The sequence below is a fragment of the Erpetoichthys calabaricus genome, chromosome 8 (assembly GCF_900747795.2).
Source record: "Erpetoichthys calabaricus chromosome 8, fErpCal1.3, whole genome shotgun sequence".
Lineage (NCBI taxonomy): Eukaryota > Metazoa > Chordata > Cladistia > Polypteriformes > Polypteridae > Erpetoichthys > Erpetoichthys calabaricus.
Window position 1 is genome coordinate 73,179,980 of NC_041401.2, and position 21,481 is coordinate 73,201,460.

Here is a 21,481-nt window from a genome sequence, read left to right on the forward strand (position 1 = left end):
GACCCCTTTGACCCTACCCACAATTCAAGGGTGCAGTGTAGACACGTTTCTGTTAACATGAATGCTTGGCATGTCTTGTAGAACTCTGGGGTAAAGGCTACCATACTTTGAAAGTGAAAATGGACCTTTTTTCCAGCCTGTAAGCTTTACCTGACTGTTACTATCACTGGGCATAAACTTGAGAGTTACGGCACCCTAACCCAATCACAAGCCTTTTAAGTGCGACACCCTGAAGTGTACTCATACATGGCTCCAGGGTTCAAGTCCAAGTCCAGCTGATGTCTCAGTGGGTACTGCATGTTCTCTTTCCAGGCTCCCTACATGTTAGCTTTACTAAATTGTTCCATTACGGTGTCTGAGTACTCTTACTGCTCCATTGAGGGTTGGTTCTGCCCCTATATGCCCTTATAAGGCTAAGAGGGTTTATAAAATCAGTCAAGTCAAAGGAAATACACAGCAACATTAAAATAAAAGGCTGTTGCATTCAGAAGCTACACTTGACTGCGAGATCCGCATAACCGTCCACTGTGTTCACGTCTTTAGGGCTTACCCTAAAAAAAGCTGATAACCTCTGTGGCCACGTAGCGCGGTTTGAAGGCTCTCCTGTCTACCAGTGTGCTGCTTTTCTTGCTGCTCTGTTGGGTACCATTCCACCCGTGTTTCAACTCATGCACTGATGAGACTTTGTGTAGCTCCATCTCACCCTAAACTCTACTGTTGCATGGAGGAGGCTAAAAACTAAAATTACAGCACCCGTACCTTGTCCTGATCGCAGTCCTGGCACTGTGTCGAGTCTGCATTTTGTGTCTCCAGATGTTTTCTCCAGAATTGTACACAGGATTGTGAAGGACTGAAATGGCCCAGTTCCCCCAACAATAGCCAACTTCAATCTGGCAGAAGGTATTGTGCCATCTGTACCCATTGGCTGTCCAGACTCCCAACTCTGTAACCTGCCTGTTCCCCCTTCGCCCCAATCTGCTCAGAGTACTTTATTTATATGCAGTACATTGGTTTCAGCTCATTTTTATTCGTTATTTATTACTACCTATTAATGACTATCTACTCATTATCTATCAGTACAGTTCATTATGTGCTGATATACATGCTGCACTGCGGTCCTCGGTAACGTTACTTCATGCCACTGTTTGCTGCAATCCAATGTATGAATACTGGGATAATAAAGCCATGTAACTGGCACAAGAGTCAAAGCCCCAGGCACACAGGTTGGGTTTATATGATGACTTGAGCTTGGCTGGGTAGGGCAGAGTCCTCCGTGTGCCTCATGACGTACTGACGCCCCACCCTGCACTCCTCTTGGAATGAATGTGATGGGAGGTTGTCGATTACTCGAAGGGTGACTTGGTCAAAGATCTGATGAGACTGTCAATGAAAGAGATCCTCAACTCGGGAGTTTCATTTTGGATTTTTGTTAAATGAATAACAGTGACAAGAGTGTTTGAGACATTATGGAGGGCTCGCAAGTGTGTATTGTAATCTGAACTGAAAAGCACTAAGCACAAATAACAGGCTTAAAAAATGTTTTGTATTTTGAGTTTCATTTCTGCACACCATATTTCTTCCACTTGCAGAGGCACACTGGACTATCTGAATTGTGAACTCCTACATTTCTCCATACCCTTATTCTGAACCTGCTACATGAAACAGAAAACAAACGTGACTGGGGCGAGAGTACACTACAGGGAACATTTAGAATTGGCAATAAGCATAACACACAAAGGAGGGGCTGACAAAGCCACCTGTTTAAGAGAGAATTCTCTGAAGGTCTACAGACTGCCAGAATAGAATTTGACCCTGGCCAGGAAAAAACTTCCTGAAAGTGAATGGGTGAGCTCAGCAGTAGACACGCACGTTACAATGCACTTCAGCAATGAAGACCACTGTGTGAGGGAAAGGTGGGCAACTGCTCCATGTAGCTTGGCCACTACGACACAATGTCTGAACAAGCAACTTAGTGTGACATCTTTAAAATTATTAAAGCAACTAATATTTGTTCTTTTTCTTTATACCCCAAGTGATTGGACTAAATGTTATGAAATGGACAAAATGTAAACCATTACTCTTCTTGATCAAGCCTTATCAGACGTCTGCTGCCACGGTCTGGCTGACCAGCGGGGTCGAAGGGAGTGGGTCTTTCCTCGAGACCACCTGGCATTTGGTTTCCACAGTTGCTATTGGCTCACTGATATCACTCCACTCACTGCAGATGCACACTCAGACTGATTTAGAAGTTTTAAAGTGGCAGGACGAACCTGTTTTATTATTATTATTATTATTACTATTTTTAAATCAATGGAACTCTTTCCTTAAATTTCAGCATGGCCTCCAGAAAAATGGTGGGGACTTTTGCAAGAGTGACAAAAAATTGTAAGAAAACCAAAGCCAGCGAGGACCCAACTTTGCAGAGCTATGCAACTCTCCAAGATGGACACCCCCTATTGTGCACTCGAGTCATTTTCTTTTTCTCCTAAATCCTGCTTTGGTAGTTGGGACTTGTTTATTTCGTGTGCTTGGAACTGGAAATTTCAACTGAAAAATAAGCACCCACTGGTTTTCTGTAAAATATCAAAGTTTATTATTTATCATGTAAAATGTCAAGTGGACTGGCACTTGTGAAAAGCTGATATTATAACAAATTGCAGCAGATGCTGTTAAATATATATATTATATATAAACATACTTGCCTCTCCCCACAAATATGGGGTTTTATTTAACAAGGCATAGAATTCAAAACAAGTCCTTTTGCCCTAAGCATTGTTAAAATGTGAGCCGAGCGTGTACATGAGAGGATGACCTTACCTTGTGACCGCATGTACATCATTCTTTATCTTACAACTAGAACACAACTGAAACAACTGTGCTGGTGGGCGAATCTGACAAGGGGCTAGTAGCTGACCAAGATGAAATGAAGCAGACTTGAATCTGCATTTCTCTTTTCAGGTAGGAGTCAATGTCTTCACACAGATCTGCATGTGAAAAGTAACCACAATTTGGGAGAAGAGTTCTCTAAAAGATAAAGTGACTTAGCAATAATGACACAAGACATGCAGCTGGCTCACCACAAGGTATAATGTTCAACAGATTTAGGAGGGCGAAATGGCTGTTCTGCATTTACCAAATAACAGAACTACAAAAAAAGTTATTTAGGGTTTCAAAGTTTATTTTTAAATATATTAAGTACATAACACAAAGTCCACATGACCGTGGCCTTATCCCAGCAACTCCTCCACAGTGAGGAAACAGTTTCCATAAGACCCCAGATGTCAGAAATGCCACTTCTCTAGAAACATGCGCCAAGTTCAGTTCAGTGTTGCGCTTGACCAATGGAAGCACTGCTAGATGACATGGCATAAAAATAAAAAAGAAATGGCACGGTACAATTAAACTGCAAAGTCATCACATAACGGGGAAGCTGCAAGGTGTGTCAACAAGAGTTATTATAGCAAAAACACTGAAGAACGCCATCCAGCGATTGTGAGCACAACAGTGATCAATGGAAGGGCAAGGAGAAAATGGAAAGGTACTCTCACAGGGAGACACACACACAGGAAACCTCCACAAAGGCTTTGTAACTTAACTGGCAGGGACGTGTCACACCAAAGCTTTGGGAGCTTTAACTCGGGATAATAAATTTGGTAATACTGAACTTTCCATCAATTGCATAAAGCCCAGCTTTTTAATTTAATTTTAATTATAGTCAATTAATTATTACAAGGAAGATAATTAGAAAGTCAAGTTTGTCTTCCATGGTACTGCCAGAATTTTTTACCTGTGAAAGCTACTTAAAATGCAGAAGCAGAAAAGAAAAGTTGGCTTTAACATATCTAAACAACCCAAGTGGAGAACACAGTGGATGTTGGTTTGATGAGAGACTCCATAGTGCCAGACAGCCTACAGACTGTTGTCGCCTTGTGAGCTAACAGCCAACACCAGTCTGATAAGCTATCTGACAAAATGGTATAATGGTAAGGATGTCACAGTGAGGAACAGGACACAACATGCCAACATAAAAGGTGACACGGTCTTGAAAAACCTTACCTGACTGTCTCCAGCGACACATCTTCTGCACGAAGATGCTGCTCCAAGAGTACAGGGCGGATCTTCAAAATGTCATCCCCTTCCCAAAGTTATGCTTCAATTCTCTATCAGGTAGGCACCATCAATTTGCTTTTCATACAGAAAAGCAAAATTTAAGTCATCTATTCACCCTCAGTAGCTAATGTCCTGCCCCCACATATTAGCTTCAGGCAGTGTACAAGGAAAGCTGTCTAATTACATTTAACTCAAAATTCAGTAAAACAAGACCTTGAGGTTAAAATGTAGAAAAATCGTAATCACTTAACCTGTCCATTTCCCACCTGTCATTTAAGTTGTGTAAACACCACACTGCCACTTTCACCATACCTTAGCCTACCTTAAATGGCCCCTTTTAACCCATCATTTGTATGTAAAACAACAGCTAAATTTTCACATCTTCCAGCCCTTTCAAAACTAACAAAATTGGTCCAATTTATTAATCAAGCTGCAAATGTTTCTTTATAATGCTTGCTTGAACTGAAGCAATTTCAAAATGACTACAACATAGTATATCTGCTCTCACAAAGCCAGTTATTACTGATATGGCCGCAAATTCAACTCATTTTGAACCCAGCGATTCCAGTCCACTTTATGACACTATTACATGTTTGGCTAAATTATGCCAAAGCATCATGCAAGCAAAAATGGAGATAAAATGCATACACAAATAAAGCACACCCAGACAAAGAAGCAATAGAATGAGGATGGTTTTATAAATTCCGCTCCAAAAATTTCTCTAAAATGTACAGAATAAAAATGGCATTAAGTGTAGTACATACAGTATGTACAGTTACAAATGGAATCTTGTCAAGAGTTCTGAAAAATGATGTGCGCTGCCAGCAATTTAAAAAGATTTATTTACAAGTTTGTGCCAGACGTCATTTAGTTTGTTAAATTAACTTGCACAAATTCTCTTCATATTGCTATACTGTAGAATAATTAAATAAGCAAAAATACAAATGACAGAATAATTTACAAACAAAAGAAAAAACTGAATTAGCTATTTATGGACTTCACACAACCTGAGGGTGTACTGAAGCTTCCCCAAGAATCTATGCAGAAGTCAAGTTGTACAAGTGAGGCTGAGGAAAAGAACTAAATCCAAGGGGCGAGCCGAGCCCACGTATGCATAATGCCTTATTAACAGCTGCAGGCTGCTGCAGATCTGACTCACAGAGAGATGACGGGTTCAAGGTTACTAAAATACCATTTCATAGTCTACACAATAATTAAAGTAACTTAAGAAGATATAGGGGAAACAAGTCTAATGAACCCAGTAAACAAATAAGGACTACCCTTACTACATGATGTCAAGTGTGCATTTCCCCCAAAAGTATCTAAAAAGGAGGGCTTGGGTTAAATGGGCAAAATTGGGGGCATGGATGGAAATGAGGAGAGCAAATAAATATGCGGTCCCAGTTAACAGAAAGACAGTTTTCGGAGTGAGGTTTTTGAAATGCAGCTTAGCCTGCTCAACTGTACCCTGTACCTGCTTAGAGATTAAAGGAAGCATTAATATCATTTTGTTTTCTCCTCAGAGTACTTCTGTTGCTGGATTCGCTTGGCGTAGCTTTGAGCCATTGAGTTAACAATGGAGCAGAGGAAGTAGCACACCATGACAATCACTACCTTCTCAAAGATCCAGGAGAGCCAATTTTCGTTCTGTAGAAAGAGAGAATGTGTTTAGTAGAAAATCTGGGAATGGCAAGTGTTAGCAGTACAATAAAATTAAAACTGAAATACTGTATGCTCAACATTGGGTAATGACAATGCCACTCATTGCATTTTATGGTCTTGGCAGACAAGGTCCCGCTCATTCCAAGACAAGTTCTTATAGGCCATCAATAGGCCTAGGGGCTTGGCGGAGCAGTATGGTCCAAGTGCAAAATAAAAATATTAACCTTTATTAACAATAATTTAGTCTCAAGATATAGTTGGCCACAAAAGCGGACTTTCATTAACAGCTCTCAATGTTACGGAGCACACGTTAAAAGCACACTATTATTAATTGCAGTTAGACCTAATGCTCCATCACAATGTAAAAATTCTTTTGTGACCTTTTACTTTTCACCAGATCACTGTTCAGATCTACATGGCCAGCACTGTTCTACTCGCATGAAAGAAACAACTTTGGGACCAATAAGCAACTTAATAAAATGTCTTCCTGATTAAAGAATTAGAAATGTTTGTGGAAAGATAAATACACCTCTGCTGTTTAGAAAACAAATCCACAAAAACACACAACTATTAAATGATAAAAATTCACACATGAATCAGTGTATTTGTAGATCGTAAACAAATGTATAGTTCTCTGTACTGTCCAGACTTTAAGTGGATTGTGTTTGATTTATCTTCCATATATACCAAAATTTTAACACATAAAACCCTTTTCTAATAGCATCTGGTACACAGAAAAATAAATGATATTCACGTCTGATGTTCCAATCCTATCATTTTGGCACCTGCTTTTCTTTCCCTATTAAGTCAAGTCTAATACATCAGAAAAGATTTACTTACGTCTGGCGTGGTGTCCCCCGACTTATGATGCAGCTTGTGCCTCTGTGCTTCCAGATATTCTTGAAATGGTTTCTGCAGCAATGGGCCAAGACTAGGAATAGCACTGATGATCGGATCCCATATAATGGAGCCATAGCAAAAATGAAAGACAAACAACGCAAGGAGAGAAAAAGGGAAAAACAGACAAGATTAGGGTTTACTTACCAACTGAAGTAGGTAGGCGACACAAACTACCTGATCTCCAAAAGCCCCAAATATAATACTATCAAGGTGTGTTTTGTAAGGGCCTCTCTAAGAGCTCCAACAAAAAATAATAAAAAAAAATACATAAATACTGAAATAAATACATGAAAAGAGGAAGCTGAACTAAGAAGAATAAACTGTTTTTTTCTGAGGAATAAGATGTTTAGTACAGTACAGCACTTCCTCCAGGCATTGAGAGAAGCAAAAAAAAAAAAAAAACCCAGAAGGAAAAAAAAAAAATGAACAGAAAAGCCACACAAGAGTCTGCGAGCTGCGCTGTGGACTTGGCACTCTCCTCCCCTACAGTGAACTGGAACAGTGCACACAGTAAAATGAATGACTTCTCAGAAGTCTCACATTTATCACCAGCAGTTCCTGTAAGAACTGGTTTGAACCAATTAATGAGGAAGTGAGTCCTGCTTGTGTCATCACCAGCTAAAAAAGAAACTGCCCTCCCTCACAAAAAAAGGCGGTCTGCTCGAAAAAGACAGTCCATATTAGGAAACTCAGGATAGAAATCTGGTCCAAAACTTGAAAAAAAAAAAAAAGACAGTGACACAAAAAAGAAAATGCATTGGCAGATCTGAAAGGCCCACCCCGTCCAGTCAGGAGTTAGTGATTAATCACACAGCAGAAAGGCCATGATGAGCATCAGTATGCACATGATATATTAAAATGGGACTACTAAAGGAAATTTGAGTCTTTAGAAATTCTCTGGTATCATTTGGGACTTTGATGATCTTTGGAAATAAACAGTACAGATAAGCTGAACTGTCTATAAAAACAGGATGGGACTCATTTTCAGTCTCTGCTTAACAAATATCCAAGTCAGCCTGTGTATTAGTGAGCAGCTCTCTTCTGTAAAACACTAATTCAACATCCTCAAAGCCACTTACCAAAGTGCTAAATAAAGTACCCTCTGTCTATCCGTTCGTTCATCTATCTAATAAATAATACAAAAGGGCTTACAAATCAAGCACTTCTCCCTGTCCCGTTCTCTCTCACTCACACACACACATTTTAGCCTAGCCCTCTACATTATTCTTAGTGGTATCATTCAATATTTTACTGAGCTACTGTAAACATATTACCCAGCTACTTGATTTATATATATATATATATATATATATATATATATATATATATATATATATGAGTAATTAAATGAACATTTTGTTTTAAAACAGAGAAATGAATGGGAGACTTTTTTTCTTACTGAACAAAGGAAGAGTTTCACAATAAAAAATTATTACACAAGGAACCACTACAGTTGGTAAATTATCTTTTTGTTTTTATATTGCACAAACAAGAACAAGCAACAACTACCAAATAGGCAAATATAAACTATTAATATTATTCACAACCTTTACTAGGCACAGATTAAATTAAATGAAGTATACGGCAAGAAGAGAGGAAAGCGATTCACCGTCGAGTCAGCAAAGAAACGAGTACAAAGTCAACTATGAGTCAAAGAAAACAACAAAAAAAAAAATCCAACCCATTAAAGCAAGTTAGGAACACAAGTGGCTTCATGATCAGACAGTGGACAGTTTATTACACTTTATATTAAATTAAATACACTTAATATAATCATTCAATACACAAAAATGTATGTCTCTGTTGTGTGTATTTACATACATCAACAATTTATATTTTATATATATCTATCTGTATCTATCTATCTATACATTTTATGAATATTTCTACAATATGTATGCTCATGTGAAAACATTAAATGGATTAATTTGGTATTATCTTTACTATCTAAAATAAAGAATAAACCACTAGAAGAATAAAAAACAAGGCAGGAAAAAGGAAAAAAAAATCAAAAATCTGAAATATCAGGAAATGCCTTAAACTCAGATTTTATATAATCTCATCAGAGAACTAAATTCTCTCTCTTGCTGTGTTTTCTCATTGACATATCCAGATCTACCATGAGGTACACCATGAACCTGGCATTGTATGAAAGAGCCAGAATTTATACTTTAAATATTACAATTTAAATCAAGTACAGCTATTAGTTATTCTATATAACACAGCATTTCTGTGAAATAAAAAGTCCCTTGCATATTAGTAGCTTATTTCTGAGATTGTTCACAGTTAAGTTTTACCCATTTTGGTCTACTGTATCACTCGGCATTATCAGACTGCACACAGTGCTTTGGTAACCACTTTTGTAAATGGAAAGAATATTCTAGAAATGAGTCGCCACGAGTCATATCCCGTCTGTTATACGATGAACAGAAAATGGTATGACAAAGGACGAGAGTGGTTTCTCACAGTGCTTCAGACTTTTCTTCTTGAGGCTCTGCATTTTTTTTTAATCCTTGCTGTTCATAAACACCACTATCATTTTCATATTTTGCATTTAAGAAAAGATCTGGCTGGGTCATTAAATGTAAAATAAAAAAAACACCATTAGCACTAGTTAAAATTTTCAATTTACTGCCTGATTTACTTTTTATGACATTGTAGTGAAAGCTATTTAAATCATGTCCTTACTTTAATCAGATTTGAGAAGAATACAATATTAGGGTGTATACACATGTGCACCGGGCATAGGCTTCTATGTTGTCACGTTTTCCATTTTGTCTTACTTTCCTGTTGAAGCAGCAGTGTATCTGTAACTAAATTTCAACCACCATTAAAACACCACTGATCTTGTAAGTGTATCCATACCAGGACTGACACTCATCTGGAGTCCTGGTATTTGATATTTATATTTTAAAGTGAAAAAGAGTAGAAAGGTCTCTTTATATCAGTAAATATGTTTCATAAAATTAAATCAAGTAAACCCTGATACCCTTTTGTTTAGTATGAGCCATGCCTTTTTTTTTTTTTTTTTTTTAATACTGAGATAAAACAACAGAGAACATTACATATAATACGTACAGCACTTACTTTAATATATTATAAAGAAAATAGCAACTACATTTTTATTATAAAGACGTACTGTTCAAAAGGTAAACTGTCTTGTCTAAGCATTTTGGTACTTTCAGGCAGTGCTTGATGAGCAATAATTAATCACACATTATGCCCGACTGCAGATCTCTCAAAAACTGTGAAACGGCAATTTTGATACAACACAGTGACAACAAATGAAACAACAAAGCACTGGACCACAGAAAAAATTTACACAATCGTCATTTTACTAATCTTTAATAATTATTGTTTCGCTCAGTTTTCCAATATAAACAATCAGGAATTTAAAATCACTTTAAATGTAAAAACTAACTACAAACTTTAATACATAAAAACAGAGAAGATGTGAGACATCACTGAAGGGCAAATTTACTCTTGAGAAAAGAAAATATAGAATTTTACTTTATGTAGTAAGGGAAATTAGTGTTTAAAAGTCTAAAATGTTGTGGGGATTTCCCACTTTTAAATTTAAAGTTCTGTTTCCAGTTGATTATGAATTTTAAACTAGATACAAAATACAAATGATGTACAATTAATTAATGAAAGTGAGTAACACTAATATTACTAGCTACACATTATATTAACTTCCATTAGAAAGTATTTTAAATGCTGTTAGAATGAATAATATGCATTTAATAAGTAAATAATGACTACTAACACAGCAAACTTGTGTAAATGAACTCTTAAAGTGTAAAAATATAAAAGTGCATATATGGAAATACTCTTTTTGTATACATACTTTATAGTGTTAAATTAACACTATACGGCCATTACAGAAATAGATTTAAAAAAAAAATTACTGCTTAACAAAATACAGATCATTTATTTGACAGATAATAAAGTTGTGGTGTACAGCATTGCAGTGCAGCTTTCTCATGGTTCAAATTCTGGAATCTGTAAGTGATCCTCTTATTCTTTTCAGTTCATCCTGGTAACAGATGTCCAAGGACCTGAACTTGATTAGGAAAACTCAAAATCACATGGATATATACATGGTGACGTTACAATTGTCCAAAGGGATGCATGCATGACTCCGCCCTGTAATGGCCCTTTCGTCAACTGCTGCTGCCAGCATATCCCCCTCTCACTGTGATCCTGTACTGAATAAAGTGGCTTCAAAAACTATTGAGGTCCAGGCCTATAAAGATGATCTCAGACTGTTAGTTAACAAATTGAACTGTTCACCCAAATTAACATATTAACACATGCTGACATTATATACATCATTTTATAAATACATATGCAGAAAATACATGCATATTGATTCTTGTGTGCACCTTTTAACAACTATATACTGTACTGGATATGGCTATGTTCCATTCAAAACTTACTGAACACTGACTTCATTCAAGTCTGCAAGAGTCAATTTTTTGTTTTGAATTAATGGACCCTACGCAGAGTTAAAAAATGACAAACCTTAAGATGAACTGAACAAAAATAAACACAAGCACTGAGAGTAAGTAACAAAATGCTTCAGATTTTGGCAATTTCACTAGTCTTCTACAAAATTTTTTTATTTTCGAAAGAACTGCACTTTTACATGCTCTTGCTTTAAAAACACAACTTCATGCACATTCATATTTTTATAACCAAGTACATGTGTACACAGGTAAACAGATACATACTTTGTTAGCAGCGTACATTGATTTTACCATCAATATGCACAATCAGAAAATGCAGTCATACAGACAGTTGGTTTGCACAGTTAGTATGGCCGCTGATAAACAGTTCTGATTACTCTACTACTTTATTATTACGCTTTACTAGTGACCTCTGATATTTCTATGCTCATTAGAATGAAAATAAGTCCTCCATTGCCTCCTGAAGACAAAAGCAATGTGTATCATGCCGAGAACATTTTGATTTATGACCTGATCAGGTTGCTTGGACTGCTCACATTATGAGAACAGCTGCAGTGGAAACAACTGGCACATATGTGAATCCAAACTGTTTTTACTTCATAAATCAGATTTACTCAGCATGCATGCAAAAACAGAACTACAATGAAAGAAAGTTGTGAAGCTAATAAAAACTATTTCACACCAGTAGTGATTTAGTACAATATGTATTGTGCCACCCACATTAGGTGTGTTTGTCATAAAGGGTAAAACAATTGTAACATTTTAAACTGAATTAACCTTAACAGGCCAAAGCTCCTGTCATTTTTACTACTGGATGAATGTGAAGATACTGTTCATCAGGTTGGAGGGTTACATGGGCCACAACGGAAACTCATACAGCAGCTTTTAAATGGTTAAATTATTTTGCAGACAGCAAATTAAACAGACTTTTAACGGTTAGTATTTTAATGAGCTGTCATTTCCTGTTGGTGATAAAAGGATTCTCACATTATTTAACCATTCATTTCCTTGAGATTTGATGCTGCCCCAAATTCCATTCACGGTGAGTCATGCAATGGACTCCAGAGATCACTTTTCACAGCAAGCAATCACACATAGCGACGCCATTTGTATTATCATGTACAAAGGTGCATAAAAAACTTCTTTCAGCACTGAAATACAACTTATCACAAATCAAAAAGAAAAGGGAGAAAAATCCTAATTTTACATACTGGCCTGAAAAACCCAAGAGAACTTCATCTAAATTAAGCTGTGCAGCTTTTAAGGAAATCCTATCCACCACATTACCTACCACACAAGGACATAAATAATACCACCATGTAGTGAAGGTGGAAGTGGTTTGGATTCAATAGAACCACATTTTATTTTTTTCCCACTGCAAGACAATAATGGAAGGAGATACGAAGGTATTAAATCACACTTTCCTTCAAAAACCAAGAACATATATAACACCATTGGAGCCTTTCCTTGGCCCTGATAAAAACTGAATTTGTCTTAAACTGACAAGTCTTACAAAGATGTGTCACAGTGGATATCAGCTAGATGAAGCTCAATTTGTTTGTGGCACTTGAGGAAAGTCCCACTGAACTCTACAGAATGATCTCATCTCAGAGACCCTATTCAATTTCAGAACATCAAGACTAAAGGGGTGTTGCTCACAGACAGGGCATTATCACAAGTTTAATCCTGAGAAAAAAAGATTTCAATTCCTCATCAACAGTCCAGTATTAATAAATAATGACTGGGTTCTTGCTCTAATTTTGGATTAAATAATATATATACAATGTACTTTCTACGCATTTAAGCTTTTTCAGGATTGTAAGGAAGAAAACATCAATTCTGACAGGCAGATTTTTGCAAACCCATTTGAACAACTGTGGAAGCAGCAGTTTATAAATGTACTATGAAGCAGATGGGTCATAAGCTAGAAAAACTAAATTATTCTCAATATGTCAGTATAGAAAACAACTCAGAAAATAATCAAGGTGATTTTGTTTACTGCATATCAAACAAAAGACTACGGTAAAAAGGGTATTAAGTAAAAATCCACAATTACCATGAATGTCATACTCAAACTTTATAAGACATAATTACAGTTACCTTGTGAGTATTAAACTAAACTGAATTTTGAAAATCTAAACATATAAATTATAGCCTTAATAGATTAGTTCTCTGGATTTTCCAGTATGTAACAGTAGTTGGTCTATTGTCTATAGTTAGTCTAGAATAAATTAATTTCATTCTGTAAGAACTCTCAGTTATTCAGTGAATTTTAATAGGTAACTAAATATCTCAAGAAGAGGATATTTTAAAACTCTGAAAAAAAACCTTAAAAATTGCTTAAGTAAATTTTATAATCCAAAGACTGTAAATCACAGTGCCCATGCAATCCAAGTAAAAAATAAAAAAACAGAAATAACACTACGAAGTAAAGGGCAGAGTTCTTTGGCAGAGACTAAATAAAACGCTTTTCTTTTTTGCCTACTATGACAGAATAGCAAGAAACATGTCTCTGTAGTATTAAAGTTGGCCTAAAATATATATGTATATATACATATACACAGTATGATTAATTCTATACACTAGTAAGAACTGGAATATTACTTTACTGTAAATTTAACAAAAAGAATGGTGTTTTAATTCAATATGATAATTTTCTATACAGTATATTTATGAATTACAGACAGCAATATTTAGAAATATAAAGCATGATACCTGGTGTGCCATACAATTTGCTCCCATTCACACCCTATGTAGCATGGCACAGTTTAAAAAAGCTGCACTGCACACAAATTAAAGCCCTAATACTCAAACCAATGGTTACTACTCAAACTGAAAAAGTTCTCTGAACCACCAAACAAATTCTGTGCTGGCGATACCTACTACTATTCCAAGCATTTTAAAAATCACTACACAGAAAAAACATCAAATGCATTACTCATCCTTAATATTTATTTAACTTAGCTAACCATGCATGAATAACAATTTTTATTTGGATTATGTAAAAATATTCTATTATGCCCTCTGTAAATAATGTTTTAATAGAAGTGAACTTGGGTGTGGGGAATGCTATATTCAACTTCTCTTTCAAACCTCTTACAATTAAAAGCAGTTTTAGTGGCCATGCACATTGATGAATTTCTCTGGTCTGATCTTTTTCTATGACCTGATCAGTTTGCAGATGTACAGTGAGGTCAGCTCTTCCAGTTAACATTCACAGACTGAAAAGTATCAGTTGTTTAATAACAGTGAAGAAACATCAGACAGACCTCCTTCAATCTTGTAGTATGTACTTCATTCCAAATACATTGCAAATTCAATGAAAATATTATGTTGACAACAAATACCTTGGACTTGGTGACCAATAATGACACATATATACACACACATATACAGTACATAAATAATTAAAATATATAGGCTATTAGTCCAGCCGCATGCAGTTAAAGTTGCTGCCTCACGGATACAGTAAACTGGGTTCAAATCGCAGGATAGCTCTTGCTTGTGTGGAATCAGTATATTCTCCTTGTGTCAATGGACAACTTTCTTCTGGGTACTTTGGTTTGCCTCCCCCGTTCCAAAGATATTAATTGGCCACTTATAACTGGCCCGGTACAAGTAAGGCTATGTATGAGTGTGACCTGCAATTGACTGGGACAGAGAGACATGTACACCAAAAAAAAAACCGAAGTTACTAGAAATATGCAAAGGCCCGCTGAACTCAACAAGCCACCTTAGATGACCACAGAATATACCCTTAAAGAAGTGATAAAAGCAAATTTGAAAAAACATGCCTCTTTTAAACTTCTGTGTGCTACACAGGCAAAGGTACTTCAAATACCCTTCACTTTATAAGAGTGTGTTGTTATGATTTTAAAGTGTAATCAACATCTAAGAATACTTCATGCTCATAAATACTCAAAACATATGGAGTCAAAATACACTCAAAAGTTATGTCACTGATCTTATTTATTGTTGCTTTAATATTCAGCCCTGTTATCAATGTTGTTTACCTATTTAACTACTATGCTAACAGTTTATACTATTGGTGGGCATCTACAGAATGTTTTTGAATTAATGATAATAAAATTAAGGTTTTTTTGCCTGAAAAAATGTTTTCTGGAAAATCTTTTAAGTGATACTGCCCTTAAAATTCTATCTACCTAGAAATACAGCTTCTTAAAAAATGTTTTTAGAATATAGTTCAATAAACTACAGTACTTTGATCTTTGGTAGGAAGATTTAATTATTTGCACTTGATGAAAATTATTTTGGCTTACTTAGTAATTATTTTAAAAATTGTGTGCAGAATTCATTAACTGAACATAACATTTTGGAATATTTGATGAATTAATGACACTAAATATTACTGTATATACAATGGCAATTTAGAATGTAATTTTTTCCATTCTGCCTATAAAGTATAAAACATTTTTATTAAAATACTGTACATTATTTGTGAACTAATGCATAGCATTTCTATAAATTGCATTTAGCTCATACAGTAATGATTTTTTTTAATCTGCAAAGCTCCCTGTTAAACATCTACACGCTTCTCAATTTACTTTTCTCTACTATAACCAGTACTTTCTTCTTATATACTAGAAAAATCTATTTTGTTATTTATTTCTCACCCTATTCAATGTTTTTTTTTGTTTTTGTTTTTTTTTTTAAAGTACCAAAAATGACAAGAATACTATTATGAATAAGCAGTGAATCATAAAGCATAAGGTTCTTGCCGGCCAATGCAATTTTATTAAAAACAAAAAGAGGAGGTGTATGAGGTAAAGTACAAACTCATGTTTGAGGGCATTTACAGTTAGGTCCATAAATATTTGGACAGACACAACTTTTTGTACATTACCACAATGAATTTTAAATGAAACAACTCAGATGCAGTTGAAGTGCAGAATTCAGTGGGGTGAACAAAACGATTGCATAAAAATGTGAGGCAACTAAAGCATTTTTTTTAACACAATCCCTTCATTTCAGGGGCTCATAAGTAATTGGACAATTGACTGAAAGGCTATTTCATGGGCAGGCGTGGGCAAGTCCGTCGTTATGTCATTATCAATTAAGCAGATAAAAGGCCTGGAGTTGATTTGAGGTGTGGTGCTTGCATGTGGAAGATTTTGCTGTGAACAGACAACATGCGGTCAAAGGAGCCATCCTTAAGCTGCGAAAACAGAAAAAACCCATCCGAGAAATTGCTACAATATTACGAGTGGCAAAATCTACAGTTTGGTACATCCTGAGAAAGAAAGCAAGCACTGGTGAACTCAGCAATGCAAAAAGACCTGGACGTCCACAGAAGACAACAGTGGTGGATGATCGCAGAATTATTTCCATGGTGAAGAGAAACCCCTTCACAACAGCCAACCAAGTGAACAACACTCTCCAGGGGGTAGGCGTATCGATATCCAAGTCTACCATAAAGAGAGACTGCATGAAAGTAAATACAGAGGGTGCACTGCAAGGTGCAAGCCACTCATAAGCCTCAAGAATAGAAAGGCTAGATTGAACTTTGCTAAAGAACATCTAAAAAAGCCAGCACAGTTCTGGAAAAACATTCTTTGGACAGATGAAACCAAGATCAACCTCTACCAGAATGATGGCAAGAAAAAAGTATGGAGAAGGCGTGGAACAGCTTATTATCCAAAGCATACCACATCATCTGTAAAACACGGTGGAGGCAGTGTGATGGCTTGGGAGTGCATGGCTGCCGGTGGTACTGGGACACAGGACCGAAGCAGCCGAATTAATTCTGAGGTGTTCAGAGACACACTGTCTGCTCAAATCCAGCTAAATGCAGTCAAATTGATTGGGCGGCGTTTCATGATACAGATGGACAATGACCCAAAACATACAGCCAAAGCAACCCAGGAGTTTATTAAAGCAATGAAGTGGAAAATTCTTGAATGGCCAAGTCAGTCACCTGATCTTAACCCAATTGAGCATGCATTTCACTTGTTGAAGACTAAACTTCAGACAGAAAGGCCCACAAGCAGCAACTGAAAGCCGCTGCAGTAAAGGCCTGGCAGAGCATTAAAAAGGAGGAAACCCAGCATCTGACGATGTCCATGAGTTCAAGACTTCAGGCTGTCATTGCCAGCAAAGGGTTTTCAACCAAGTATTAGAAATGAACATTTTATTTCCAGTTGTTTAATTTGTCCAATTACTTTTGAGCCCCTGAAATGAAGGGATTGTGTTAAAGAAATGCTTTAGTTGCCTCACATTTTTATGCAATCGTTTTGTTCACCCCACTGAATTAAAGCTGAAAGTCTCCACTTCAACTGCATCTGAGTTGTTTCATTTAAAATTCATTGTGGTAATGTACCAAACTAAAATTAACAAAAAGTTGTCTCTGTCCAAATATTTATGGACCTAACTGTAGATTTCAAGTCTCAACTGACACTATAAGAACAGAGAGAACAAACAATTTAGTCCACCTACATTTCATAAGCTGTGCTGGGCTGGTAACATCACTTCAAGGAAGGCTCACCAAATCAACAAGCTAATTAAAAGGCAAGCTCAGTTATAGGACGTACTCTGGACCACATAGTGGTAGTAGCAAAGAAGAGAGTTAAAACAAAACAAGTGCCATTATGAACAATGCTACACATCATTTCTCAAGTCAGAACTTTAAATTTTCTTTCTTAACAGTCCTTCTGGCGTGTGTTCAAATCAAAGTGTGTGTGTATCTCTTATATATATTTCTCTTCTGGTTCGTCCTGCTTCCACTTCAAAACCGGTCCCGCCCACATGCAGCCGACACAGCATTTCTCGATTCCTATTCGTCCTCTTCCAAAACCTTCCCCACGCTGCCTGCGGCTCCTCTTCAAAACCGGTCCCGCCCACATGCAGCCGACACGGCATTTCTCGATTCCTATTCATCCTCTTCCAAACCGTTCCCCACGCTGCCTGTAGCCTCCCATACACCTTGCTATTTTCGTTATACTGCGACAGTTGTTTCCTAAGCCTTTGTTATAAAATGAATGACAGTATCTTCTCTGTCGACGGGTTTTTGTACAACGTCATCTTATGGTTTACCCACTTTTATTCCCTTACGGAGACATTGGCTGGCACAAAGATTTACAACATGTTCTCGATAAAAGAACCGCCAAGCAAATAAGGCTTACTCAATGCCAATTTTACACGTACAGATTAGCAATGAGGAATACATTTAGTATTTTGCACTCCAGCGACAAACTATTCCAACAGTACGTTGTAGATACGCATATTAAAACAGAGGGCGCCCGTCTCAACTATCTCAGATTAGATCAACAAGATCTGCGCGTGGAACAACACAAAGGACTATCAGACGAACTGCAAGCAAACGCTGAAAATAATAACATACGTGTAGGCAAAATGATCATATTACCATCCACATTTCCAGGAAGTCCAAAATACATGCAACAAAACTAACAGAACTACCCTCTCAATATTTACCACAACAACAAGACCCGGTTGCTCATCTTTACGGTAATATTAATTTCTCGACTGCGACTCCCCAAGAAATTGCTGCAAGAGCAATACTGAGCGTCACAAACGACGATTCTCTACATAATAACAACAAACGTCTTGATCTTATACAGGGTGAAAAAGTGACCTTCAGGAGTGTAGATACAGTAGTCAGTGACAATCCTAATGATCAATTAACGTACCCACAGGAGTTTTTACACACCCTCACACCAAGTGGCATGCCTCCCCATATCCTTCATCTGAAGGTGGGAGCTGTAGTTATGCTCCTCCGAAATATTATACCATCAAAAGGTCTTTGCAACGAAACAAGACTCATCGTTACCCAAATACATACAAATATTACTGAGTGCAAACTGATCGCTATCCAAAATTCTGAAACAATCTTCATTCCCAGAATCTCCCTCCTTCCTTCCGACACCAATCTCCCTTTTACATTTAAACGCACACAATTCCCACTCAGACTCACCTTCTCCATGACTATCAACAAGTCCCAAGGACAAACGTTTGCAAAGATTTGCGTTAATCTACAACAACCAGTCCTCAGCCACGATCATTTGTACATGGCTTTTTCTAGGGTTAGATCTTTCAACTCATTATCCGTCATCTCCACCAAAACACCTATTCACAACTGCGTCTTTCAAGAAGTATTTATTTCTTCTTGATTTCTGAATTCCTTTCTCACCGTTTTCCGTTCCTATTCTTACACCACCGTATGCTACGCCGGGCATCGACTAGTATTTATTTATTTACCTGCCTATTTATTATTAATTTGTTTGAAGTGCTTCTGTAAAAAGCCAAATTTCCTCCGGGGAAAAATAAAGATCTATGCATCTACAGGACATACAGTACTTTCTGCAAAAAATAAAAAAAGTAAAAACATTATTTTGTAAATACAATAAAAAGTCACATATTAAATGATAATCATGAAGTAAAAACTGGAAAGAGGTGGTGTTATGGCAGTACTCTTGCATTCTCAGTTTTACATGCAGAAGTGTTCCTCTCACTCAGCTGAACAGTACAACTTGTTAACTATTGGTAAGCTCCTGAGATAATTGGTACTTTACAAACGAGGCATGTTGGGAGGGAACATTTATATAAAGCCAAATAAGTACTAAATAAGAAGTTAATTATCCTCAAAAGGAAAGGGTAATTGCTTAATAAACTTCAAATCTAAAACATCTTTACTTGGGGAACAAACACACAAAGCCATAATATATATAAAAAAGCAGAGATATTAAGTAGGAAAACATGCTTGTGAACATCTACACTCACATTCTTCCTACATAAACATTAACTACAAACAAGAGATTGTCAGGCAAATGACAATACAATATACAATCAAGATACAGTTTTACCACAAGAGATACACGTGATTTTAGTTGAGAGATGCCTAACTCATTTAAAGTCATCAAAATGACTAATGACAGGTCATAATTCAAGAAAAGAGGTATTACAGATATTTATTTTTTTCTGTACTTTTACTAAAACAGATCATTTTAAAGATAGACTATTTTCAAATTTTCAAATACTACTTGGTCACCAAATTCTAAATTAAAAGAACATGAGCTTGGAAGTGTAAAAAATATAAAATTACGTAGATCATGTAGTGCCAAAAATTAAAATGCTCAAAAATGTAAATATTACAAATGTAATTTAATGCTGAAAATGCAGACACAGAGGAGAATGCATATTTAAATTAAATATGACTTCAATGCTGATTTGGTTTAAAAATATTTTTGTAAAGTATGAAACAAACTCATATTATTTGTAACTTATGTTTTCAATGTCACTGACAATTAAGCATTTACTTTATACATTTTTCCCCAGCATATTACTCAAGGATAGCCCACATGATGCAATGCCAAAAGACAGGAGAGTGTACAGTGCACGTTTTACTAACTTAGGCTGGCCACTTGCCTTTGTTCATCATACATTCCTGCCCTCTTGTAGATGCCTGATGGCATTACCCCTGGGCTGGGGCACCGATGCCAGATGGACAGAGGTCTTATCTCTTTATCTACATAGAGAAGATAACATGTTTTTTGGTTTTACCAAGTTAGAAAATAGCTAGATTTGACATGCAACAACCACCTTGATAAATTGTTCTATTCTGTGTTTCCATAGTACCCTTCTCAGGGAACCAATGCCCATGTTTATTAAGGATTGACAAAGGGTCTCTTCACAAGTACAACTTACTTTTTATTCATTTATTAATTTATCTATTAAGTTATTTTTACTAGCTTAAAGTTTTACTCCGCTGGCCTAGCTCTCTGTCTTATGGGCGGGGGTTGATTTGTTTTGAACCAAGTCTTGTAAGACTTGACTTATTTAGATGGAATGTTATTTGTTATTAAAAAAATCAATAAAATCCCCCCCCCCCCCCCCCCCCAAAAGTTGCTGGGCTCCTGCTCATTTGCAGCTGTTTTACTGAGCCCTCAGAATACCTGGATGATTACAAATGTAAAACAGAATGAAGCAGACATTTTATCACAAAGAAAATACTTCCTGACAATGCACATGGTAGATCATGAGTTTTCCTTTTCTTTTTCCATAAAAAAGACATTATCTTTGAAATAAGCTCATCACAAGAAATCAATCCTCTAGTAAGATAACTTATAAAGTGTTTTAAAAAGATAAATGAAGTTTAAACAATGTATAGTTCACCAGCTATATATTATAAAGGGATGTCTAATTGAAAAGGCAGAACTTTGTAAGTTCTGTACTTTTCCAGTTTGGAGTAAACATCAAAACCTCCTTCTTCTTATCAATTAAGCCCCACTGTGCAAATCAATTGTAAAAACATTAAATGATTTTTATAGAAATTATCTCATGTTCTTGTGTTAATGTAAAAAAATATA

At 36.3% G+C, this 21,481-nt stretch overlaps 1 protein-coding gene across 2 annotated transcripts in view; it reads right to left on the minus strand.

Moving 5' to 3' along the window:
* Nucleotides 1-4,785: 4,785 nt before the first annotated feature.
* vmp1 (vacuole membrane protein 1) overlaps nt 4,786-21,481 on the minus strand; it is a 124,268-nt gene continuing 107,572 nt past the window's right edge. For both annotated transcript variants that reach the window (XM_028806793.2, XM_051931317.1), the window contains exons 11-12: nt 6,613-6,715; nt 4,786-5,757 (exon numbers count right to left, since the gene is read on the minus strand). In XM_028806793.2, coding sequence (XP_028662626.1) covers nt 5,614-5,757; nt 6,613-6,715 — 247 coding nt within the window. In that variant the 3' untranslated portion in view covers nt 4,786-5,613. The remainder of the gene's footprint in view (nt 5,758-6,612; nt 6,716-21,481) is intronic.